This window comes from Apodemus sylvaticus, chromosome 5 (genome assembly GCF_947179515.1).
Source record: "Apodemus sylvaticus chromosome 5, mApoSyl1.1, whole genome shotgun sequence".
NCBI lineage: Eukaryota > Metazoa > Chordata > Mammalia > Rodentia > Muridae > Apodemus > Apodemus sylvaticus.
The window spans coordinates 145,871,319-145,881,788 of NC_067476.1; the positions used below are offsets into that span (position 1 = coordinate 145,871,319).

The following is a 10,470-nucleotide window of genomic DNA, read 5'->3' on the forward strand; positions in this document are numbered from 1 at the left end:
ATTAATAAGATGGAGAGCAATTGTGGAAGACAGCTGATGTTGACCTCTGACCCCCTCTCAAGTGCATATGGACATGCACCCACACATATGCACATTCACATACAGCACAGTATCCAGGAACACATGCATCCACATATATACTACACCAAAAAAATATTAAGATTCTCAGTTGCTTGAGCCACGTGTGAAGTCTCAGTCACCACCTGTAGATGGTAAAAAAATTTAGAAATTTTCTGTTACCTTAGAAACATCCATGGGATGGCGCTAATCCAGTGTTCCCCTACTCATTTGACTTGAATAGATTCTATGTAGCTCTCTCGTTCTATGCATCAACATCTCCAGGAAGCCCTTTTGACTGCTCTTTCTCTGCTTTCACAGTTGTGTGAATGCCTTCCGGGGTCAGGCTGCTTCCCTCCATGGCGATTGCCTTCTGTGGTGCGGTGGGCATTCCATATGCTACCTGAAGGGCATTCTACTCCCCCATCAGATTGGAAACTGATTGGTGGGGACATTCGATGCTTTCTATGTGTTGTTTTTTCTAACCTTAGAACAGTGTCCAGCACGCAAATGATCAGTTTCAGGTGTTTAAACAAACAAACAAAAACAAAACAAAAAATAAAAAGAAAATGATCACAGAATTTGCATTGGAAACAGTCACAGCAACTGGGAGGAGGGGCTGAGATCTAGTAGGTCTTTGGGGTGCAAAGCTGGTGAGGGAGAAGAGCTCTTGAATCTGAAGCAGCTTCCTCTCCCCCTCACTGCATCAAATCTACCAGGACCATTCCTCCTCACCCTGCCTAAGATGCTGTCCCTCTACTGGGCAGCCATCACAGCACAGCCTCTTACAGTCACAAAATGCCTCTTTCCTTCACAGCTGCAGCCCTGCACTTGAGGGCAACGTCACTGAGGGGCTCCACTTGTCCCTTGAAGAAGGATCCCAGTAGTGAGTAGTGACCCTGGCATGTTGACTGGATACCTGGTGAGGCACCAGGATGACCAGCCTGTGCAAAGAGACAGAGAGGAGTCTGACCCCCTCACCTACACAGGGTTGAATGTCTTTGATGAGGAATTTATAGAAGAATGTATAAGGTTCGATGACAAAAATTAAATTTCAGCACTAGAGAGGCATGGATTTCTGTTCTAGACCCTCCCCCTGGTAACTCTAGCAAGGCAAGAGATGACCACATGGCCTTGGCCCTTCACCCCTGGCCCTTGAATAACAGCAGCCCTAGCAGAAATGCGATGCCTTTGCAGAACACAGCCCCGATCTGACAGGTAACACGCAGCAGCCCGAGTGATTTACTGATTTATGGGGGCTCAAGAAGAGAGGTTTCAGCTCCCACTTTGAGAGCTTGAGTGCTTCCTATAAATATTTATGGGAGTCTGGGGCCTCCATTAACCCTCCTGGTGCCATGTTTCCCTTGTTACATGGTGCTTGTGTGTGGGTGAGCATGAAGGACAGTGTTCACTTACACACACACACACACACACACACACAGGAGTGTGAATCCAGGAGGATGCACAGGAGTCCTGTATGCCCTGTACATTTTGCAAGAGCCTGTGCGCATGTGTAATCAATCGTGCTTTGATGTGAGCATAGAGCTGTGTGCATAATCATAAATGCCGTGCACATGAGCATTTAGACGTGAATAGATACATGTCTTTGGGTACATGTGTGATGAGATGTACATACACGTGACCATGGTAACATACATAATAGACGAATGAGCACAAATTCTGTCTCTGCATATGTAAATATGAGTGTGTATGTGTGCATTTGTTAGTGGACCTGCCTTAAGAACATATCTATGTTAGAGCCAAAGCTTCAGTATCACACCCAAAACATCCTGTGTTAAAATGTGAATGATGGCATCCAAATTGCCTCACCTAGAGGCTGCTTCTGCTAGGAATGCTTGCTCTGTCATTAGGATCCATTTATTGGAAAGTTCAGCCAGGAGCACATAGAGTGAGAGAACTGTTTGTTAATCATGAGTGGAACCGATGTTCCAAGACAAGGATGCCGGCTTCCACCTGCATGGTCCCCATCATTCTCCTCTAGGAGGGAGCGGAATGATTGACAGCTGCAGTCTCCCTGCTGGCCCCCTTGTCTTCCAATCGCTGTGCTGTGTCAACAGTTCACACTTTCACCCGGGCAGGAAATCTTGTGACTGGATAGCATGATGTATCCAGCAGCAACATCAGTGAGCACCTCATGCAAAGAGATATGGAGAGGAAACTGACACCCACCCACCCCAAAAAAGGGGGCTGTTTCTGACACCATCACCTACACAGGGTTAAATGTCTTTGGTGGAGAATTTATAGAAGAATGTATAAGGTTTGACGACAAAAGTTAAATTTCAGTACTATGGAGGTGTGGGTTTCTGTTCTACACTCCCTTGGTGTCTCTGAGCAAGAGGTGACTTGTCCCCTCCACCCCTGGCCCTTGGATAACAGCAGCTTACACTGCAACATTAAGCAAAATGCTTGAGACTAAATCAATGGTTGGACTACATCTCTGTGACCTGCCTGTCTTGCATCCATTGAAAGGAACCCATGGACCAGGTTCTTCAGATTCCCAGGAAACAAAGGAGGACAAGGGAGCAGGCAGGGCCTCGTATTGGGAAATACAGACTTGTTCTGTTCACCCCAAGCAGGCAGAGCTGGCTCCAGGGCAGATTACTCCCGTTTCCCTTCTGGGTAGAACTCCACGGCAGAACTGTAACTGGCAGAGTCAGGGCAGCGAGGCTGACAGATCAGAAAGGAGGGAACTTGAGCGAGAGCCAAGCGCAGCCTCAGCTGCAGTATCTGATGGAACTCTAAAGCCAAAAACAATGCCCACCCCTCAGGCAGACTATGAATCAGCAACGCCCCCCTCCCCCAGCCAAAGGACCCAACCCTGTCCATTCACCAGAGCAAGTCTCAGCCCTGCCCACCCCTCAGGCAGACTATGAAACAGCCCCTACACACACACACACACACATACATACACACACACACACACACACAAGTGTCCCATCCCTGCCATTCGCCTGGGGGGGGGGGAGATGAAGCCTCAGCCCTGGTGAAAAAAGAAAGCACCAGAATACAGATGTATAGACTATCCGCTTTCTCATGCCAAACATAGTTTGCTTCTTCCAGAAAGTTCCAGGTCTCCTCCCACCACCTCTGCAGCTGCCCCCTCCAGCCCAAAGACAGCATCCCCCCCTTTTTTTCTGATAAAGAAAAATAAAATAAAACAGAATATGTAATGAATCGCTGCCGTTTTACTTAAAAGTAACTTCACTCACAAAGAATGCCAAGAGGCTGCTACTACCGAATGCTGCTTCGGAACAAAATCCTTATTATTAATTTAGGTGGTTCTTCATGTCGGAGCTGCAACTTTTCTCACATATTTAATTTCTTCCAAGTGAGAACAGTTAGCTCTGATGTTATCTAAATGTACCAGTTGAGATAGCGTGCATAGGACAGTGAGGGAAAGGGGAATTTTAAGCTGGGAGACATGGAAGTTTGTACAGGACAACTGAAGGTGTTCAGACGGATGAGGGGAGGTACATAGGATGCTGAGGAACTTATTAGGGAGGGGGCTTAGTGAATGTATGCCCCCCTGTCACACACCCCCACTAAAAGAAGTGCTTTCTGGCCAGGAACTGTGGGAAAAAAGGAAATTCTACCAGCAGCCTTCTCACAAAAGAAAGACCCCGTCTTCTGAGCCAGGCAAGCCCCACGGAGGCAGCTGCTCCCCATACTCAGGTGAACCCCAAGCCACAGAACCTTCCCTCCACTCTATGGGGGTTGGGGTTGTCTTTCCCAGGGGACATGCTGTGCTGGGCACCAACTCAAAGCAGCCGTTCCAGTGGAGCTGACTCCTCTGAAGGGCTGGAGAACTGCTGCCTACTGGGATACTGGATGGAAAATTTTTTATCTTGGTCAGGGGAGAAGATTTTCTTACATTATAAATCTAAACACCGGAGCCACTGCCTCCGTGCTGGAGAAGCCAGGCCTTCAGACAGCAGGTGGTCAGGAAGGGTAACAGTTAAAGAATCTGGCTCAGAGTAGACCTTTGGGGAAATTGACCAGAAGACAATGGAGTTTTGCATCTGAAAGCCTACAAGAGAATCTCCACTGGTCCCTGGCTCCCTCCACACCACGGGGAAGGACGACTGGGTTCCTGAGAGTGACTGAGTAGGGTTTTGGTCTCTTGATGGAAACAGAGCCCTTGGATCACAAAGTGGTCAGCTTAGGGACCTACATGGTGTGGATCTCGACGACTTCCACTATAAGTTTTGGTACAGAAGGCCCCTAAAAGGGGAATAAAAGCATAAAAGGGAAATTGAAACATCTGACTGGCAAGACAGGGGGTTGTGCTGCCATAGAATTGTCCAAGACAAGTGACAAACACTGTACTGCAAGAGGGACCCGCATCTGTGACCCGTGTCAGCCTTCCCAGTGCTCACTTTCACTAAGATTTCAACAACCCCTGGCTAGCCTGCAGTCCCCAGCCAACCACAGTGAGGACCGAGTGGAATGAAACTGGGGTGGAGCCCAGACCCTTCCTGGCAGCAGTAGCTGCACAGGTGAAAATCAATGCGGTAACTCCCAGGCAACAGATGAGCCGCTCTATCCCCTGTTCCTCCTGCCGCTCTATCCCCTGTTCCTCCCGCCGGGCTCTAGACATCTCTGGGTAGCCTTCTCCGCCGCCACCCCCCCCCCACACACACACACACACACATGCAATCCTGGAATAAAGGGCAGGGGAGTAACCTAGAGGGAAGATTAGAAAGCGAAGTGTTAAGAAATGGAAAATAGGGGCAGATGAAGAGAAAGGAGAAGGAGAGGGGAGAGAGGAAGAGGAGATAGAAACATTCCCGAGCGAGAAACAGACAGAAAAAGTATACTACCAGGCCACCTTTCCTGCGGAACTGAAGGACAGAATGTGACAGCCGGCGGCTGTCCCAGGTCCCTTAGGCCGGTGAGATCCCGGACACAGAAAGTTGACCAAGCCTGGCAGGCTCTAGGGCTGTGGGCTACCCACAGCAAAGATGGTGAACCAGAATGGAGCCCGATTCTCAGAGCCCGCGAGGACCCGCTGAGTGCTTCCCAGCGTTGGGGTCTGTGCGGTTCTGTCTCCGGGTGAGTCTCTGGTCAGCAGACGCCGGTTTGTCTACTTGGGACCAGTGGAAGCCTGGAAGATTTTGGTGCAGGGAGGATTTTTCTTCCCAGGGAGAGTGGAGGATCTTGAGCTGTAAGGAGAAATAGAAACCTAAAAGAAGGATGAAGCTTGCTGAGTACGGCCGCGGTACCTCAGAAGTCCGGGAGTGTCCAGTTCCCCTTTCCCGGTTCGTGGTATCCTGGTGGGTCCGGTGGCTGCCGATGAGTAGAGGGCTTGCCTATTACAGGAACTATAAATACACTGTACAATCTCCGGCCAAGACGTTTCTCTACTCAGCTTTTTGCTGTACGTGCCCCGGGTCGAATTAGTGTCATCAATGAGAGTGCAGGGCATGGGTGCCCCTATCTTTGTGTGTCAATATCTCACTAAGGCTGCGACTTGAGATGTCATCTACAAAAAGCTAAACTGGTGGCACTCTGTGTCCTTTCTGGATGTATAGTAATAGTGACCTCACTGGGTGTGTTTAAGTGTCTCTGGATTCCAAGCAAAGATAATTCTTTAGAATTTGCAACCTTTCCTAAAATCTAGGTAATGGCAGAAATGGACAACACCAATCTATTTCAAATGGTTCTAGACAGAATTTGAGGTCTCTGACACCAGAAGTGCTTTGTCCTCTCTTATGACTGCAGGGCCCTGCACAGTGCAGTCTCTTTAGATACCCCCTCTAATTCTTACAGAGAACTCTTTCCCTAAAGGAGTCACATCTGTACCTATAGTGGCACTTCCATATGAAATTACAAATGGATCATACCCACCTATACATGGGAGAAAAGGGCTCTTCAGTCTTTTCCCAAATGAAAACCAGCACCTTCCGTGCCTGTTTCCATTGGGGAAACAGACTGGGTTTGGAAACTCACTTCCAGCTCAAATCACACTACCAATGCACTACAAATGTGTATTGTGGTTGCTGTTATTTCGCTTTGTTGTGTGTGTTTGTGTGTGTGTGTGTGTGTGTGTGTTTGGGGGCGGGGTGTCCCCAAACTCCTTCCTCAGATGCCAATCACAAGCCCAGTTGCCAGAGATCCAAGTCAAAATCTGTTCCAGGCTTCACTTGCCCTTCCCTGTCCAAGCTACCACCCTACTCAGCTTCCCAACTACATCCTCTGCTAGGGTCTATAGCATCTTCCCATCTGGATGCTGAAATTCCATTTTAGGAACTCTGGTACCAAACACTCGAAAGCAGAATAGAAGTCTGCATGGAAGCTAAAAGACTTCATGGAGTCTCCACAGAGAGTTAGTGCCAAAAGTGCAGAGCTCCTCTAAGGACTAGGTGCTCGACTTCACTGACAGACAGGGGTGAGCCTAAAGAAAATATAAATCCGAGACAGGATTCCAAGAAAACTGCCAGGAGTATGGGGCCACCTTCAAAGGACAGGGGTGCGGGAAGGAGAGAAAAAGGTCTAGGGCTCTTTCCACATTGTCATCCATCGTCATCAGGAATCTTCAGAGGACTGATAAAGCTGCTAAGCTAAGCCACCCAAAGCTCTCCAGCCTCCAATCTGAGGAGATGCTGAAATCCAAACTCCTCTATGCAGTTTCTGGTTTTTAGTTTTTAGGGCTGATGGCCCCATGCACCCTAAACATACTAACCTGGAAAGAAATAACCAAGGACGGGAATCCTACCAAGAGGGTCCTGTTTCCCAAGATCTATTGTCAGGTATCACCTGATTCCATCCGGAGAAGGACAAACCCCATTTCAGAGTTGGCAGCCTGACTTTAAGATTCCTGGTACCCAAATACCCAGGCAAGAAGGCAAAGGCTGCAGCTTAGCTGGCCCTGAGTTCCAAAAAAAGACCTGGCTTCCTCTATCCAGGTTGCAACTCTTGGTTCCTGGCCTCTGCCACTACCCCAGCAGCAGGAAGACTAGCAGCTGGGTTGTAGAGTGTCCCTTTCAGATATGCACCCTCTCAGCGTACAGATGGACTCTTGACTGGGGTTTGAACCTAGAGTGAAAAGCAGAGAAGACATTTGAGGTTCACATATAGCACACACAGTCACACACTGGAGAGTTATCTGCCCACCCTGAGTTTGGGGTTCATTGCCAGAGAATGTCCCAAACTTGATGTGCAACTCTTGAAACAAGAGCGTTAAAGTCATGCAAACACGGAGTCCTCTAAATAAACACCATTTCCATGGTTTTAATAAGCAAAATAGGAAACCATTTTAATAACCAAAAAACAGAAACCAGTCTGAATTAAAACTACAATAAGACTAGATTTTAATATTTTCATATCATAAGCATGGGGGGTTGAAATTGATCCCTTATTTTACATGAAATTAAAAACAATTTCTGTTGCGTTGCGGCAAGTTTGATTTCAACACAGTTGAATCAGTAAGAACCAAAGCTCGTATCCAATGCAGGACAAATATCCACAATATTTAAAACTGCAAGCACCATGCGGTTCATACAATCTTGTTATTTACTGTAAATTTATCAACTAATACAAACTCAAAAACAAACAAACAAAAAAAAGCATCCAGCCAGCAGCGCCAGCAAATTCAGGTGGGAATTTTTAAAAGTACGCTTTCATTTTGGTATTTTTGTCAGTGCAACTGAATCCTTTTACTGACCCGCAGAAACGAAAGTAACAATAAAGAAAAACACCCAAACCTCCCCTATAACTACTGTACAATGGAAGGGAGTTGAACACCACCAGTAAGTCTCCCTGCTATTCGAACGCACTGGTCTAAAGAATGCATTTGAGAGTTGTAGCGTTAGTTGCCAATGTGTGGGTTTCTAGTACATTCTAAGAATGGCTTTTGGCTCAGTGGGAGCTCAGATCATCATTGACACGTAGCAAGAGGTGGGAGAAATCTTCTCACCCAAAGCCCTGCTGGGGAGGGACCTTGCAATTAGCGCCCTTTTGGAGGATTCCAAGCCAGCTCTGGGTTGACTTCTTAGGACGCAAAGCCGGTCTTTCTTTTCTTCTTGTGTGTGTGTGGGGGGGGGGGGGGCGGGGTGTCAATTTGGCCCCAAGACCAGGCATAGAGGACACTCTCCTGCACGGTGTGGATCTCCACAGTCTTCCCTCTTAGCTTTCCCTCAACAAAACTTAAAACTGAAGTGGGAAGGAAGAGGAGACCAAGAGACAAATTCCAAGGATTCCCCCCTGGACAAAGTTGGGCTTGGTGGGTTTTTTTCTTTCTATCTTTTTATTTTTACTTACAAACAAAAAATGCCATAATAATAATAATAAACCCAAACAAAGACTCAGCTTGCTGCTACCTTCTCAATGTAGTTTGGCCGGGCGGGTAATTTACAAGCCGGCCGGCGACTGAAACTCCGCTTGCTCGCTCGCAGCCGCGGGAGTTTAGGAACTGCATCCCTTCTCACCCAAAGAAACAAGGGGGTTATGATTCATGATCAACAACATGCTAAAGTTAAACAAGAAAATGGTACAAAATAGAAATTATTACCATACATGTCCAGCATGCAGGATTAATATTTTTAATGCAGATTTTCGTATTTTTCTATATAATCGAGCAGGCATTAAAACTGATGAGTTTTTTTTTTTCCTTCGCGCGCCGAAAAGTCCTAACTGAGGCCCGCGTCTCCGGCTGAGAGGCAGTGTTCTCCGTTCTCTGGACAGACAGAGATGTCTGTTTTTCCTTCCTTAACTCAGCCTTGCCTCGCGCCCACGGGGACTCCACAGGGTCCCTCTCCTCTCCTCTTCCTGGGGCGAACTGAGTCCTGGGCTGCAAAGCGGCGCCCCTGGCACAAAGTTCTCACAGCCAGAGGTGTCCAGACGGCCTTGGCGACTCCTTGGAATATGCCTCGCGGCCTTCCAGCTTGGAGAAAAGTTACTCCGGGACCTCCCACCAGCCGGGTCTCTCTAACTCTGCCCAAGTCTAAGAGGCTGCGCTGCCCTGCGCTGCCCTCTACTTAGCCAAGGTTCTCCACCCGCCCGTGCTCCCACCCCGGCTCCGGCGACCCGCGCATCCTTCCTCCCTCTAGCTCGAGTCAAACAGGTCAAGGCCGGGGCCATGGCAGGGACAGGGAGTCCAGGGCTAGGGGCACAGGATAGGGAGTCTGGGCCAGGGCAAGGGCGAGGGCCGGGACCCGCCACGACTCACAGAAAGAACTCAGGAGAGGAGGGGCTGTCGCTGGTGGAGCCCGCCTCTCTGAAGCCGGAGTTGGCGAGTTTCTCGCACTTGACCTTGTAGGCGTCTCTCTCGCGGGCCAGCCGGGACACCTCCTGCTTAAGCTGCTCCACCTGCTGAATGAGCTGCGTCTTCTCGTTCTCCAGGTGATGTTTCTGCTGGACGCGTTTATACCTGCACGACTGGGCGTAGCCCCGGTTCTTCAGGGTCCGCCGCTTCTGCTTCAGGCGGATCACCTCGTCCTTGGTGAAGCCCCGCAGGTGACGGTTCAGCTCACGCACGGACATGGACACCAGCTGGTCGTCAGAGAAGCGGTCCTCCACACTACCGTTGCCTCCCGCAGCCGTCGCCGCGGCTGCTGCGTGCGGTCCCGGCCCCGGATGGCTAGTGGGCAGCTGTTGCGCCGGACTGGCAGCGCTGGACGGCGGGGGCGACGCTTGGTGATGGTGGTGATGGTGCGGGTGAGCGTGCGGGCCCAGCTCATCGTGAGTCACACCGGCTCCCGGGTACCCGTGGTGCGGATGAGGGTGGTGGTGGTGGTGATGGTGGTGCGCACTACGGAAGCTGTCGAAGCTCTGCAGCGGCTGTGGCACTGGGTGCGAACCGATGAGCGCCTCCACCGCGTCCTCGGGCGTCAGGTTGAGTGCCTCGGGGTTCATCTGCTGGTAGTTGCTCGCCATCCAGTACAGGTCCTCGAGATGGGTCTTCTGCTCAGTCGGACTGAAGCTGGGAGAAGAAGGCACGGAGCTGCACGGTGTGCTGAGCGGGGTGGACGACACCGAGCCAGCCGGCTGCAGGCGTGTGCATGGCCGGCCGGGACGCTCCGCACGCCCCAGTGGCTCCTTCTTCACGTCGAACTTGAGAAGGTCGAAGTCGTTGACGTACTCCATGGCCAGCGGGCTGGTGGGCAGCTCTGGCCCCATGCTCAGCTCCGCGGCCATCGCTAAAAGCGAGGCTCAGTCGCCGCCGCCGCGGGGGAAACTTTGCGGCCGGCCGGGACGCGCCGAGCCAAACGCGGGGGCGAAGAGCGGCAAGCCGGGGAGGCGGGGAGCCGAGGGCGCAGCGGGCCGGGGCCGCCGGCCAAGCCTTTGTCTGGGGACGCGGCGGCGCGCCGGAGAGTCCTCCCGAGGCTGCCTGAGCTGCCCCGGAGCTCGGGGCTGCGACCGCGCCGGGAACGAGTCAGGTCGAGCCGGGGCAGG

At 50.6% G+C, this 10,470-nt stretch overlaps 1 protein-coding gene across 1 annotated transcript; it reads right to left on the reverse strand.

The window, feature by feature from the left end:
- Positions 1-7,364: 7,364 nt before the first annotated feature.
- Mafb (MAF bZIP transcription factor B) lies at positions 7,365-10,234 on the reverse strand. The gene has a single exon (XM_052184171.1). The coding sequence runs from the start codon at positions 10,210-10,212 to the stop codon at positions 9,241-9,243; it is 972 nt and encodes a 323-aa protein (XP_052040131.1). The 5' UTR covers positions 10,213-10,234; the 3' UTR covers positions 7,365-9,240.
- Between the last annotated feature and the right edge of the window lie 236 nt (positions 10,235-10,470).

What these genes read in the sequence shown, in the direction of transcription:
- Mafb (XM_052184171.1), bottom strand. Translation starts at nt 10,212, where the DNA reads ATGGCCGCGGAGCTGAGCATGGGGCCAGAGCTGCCCACCAGCCCGCTG.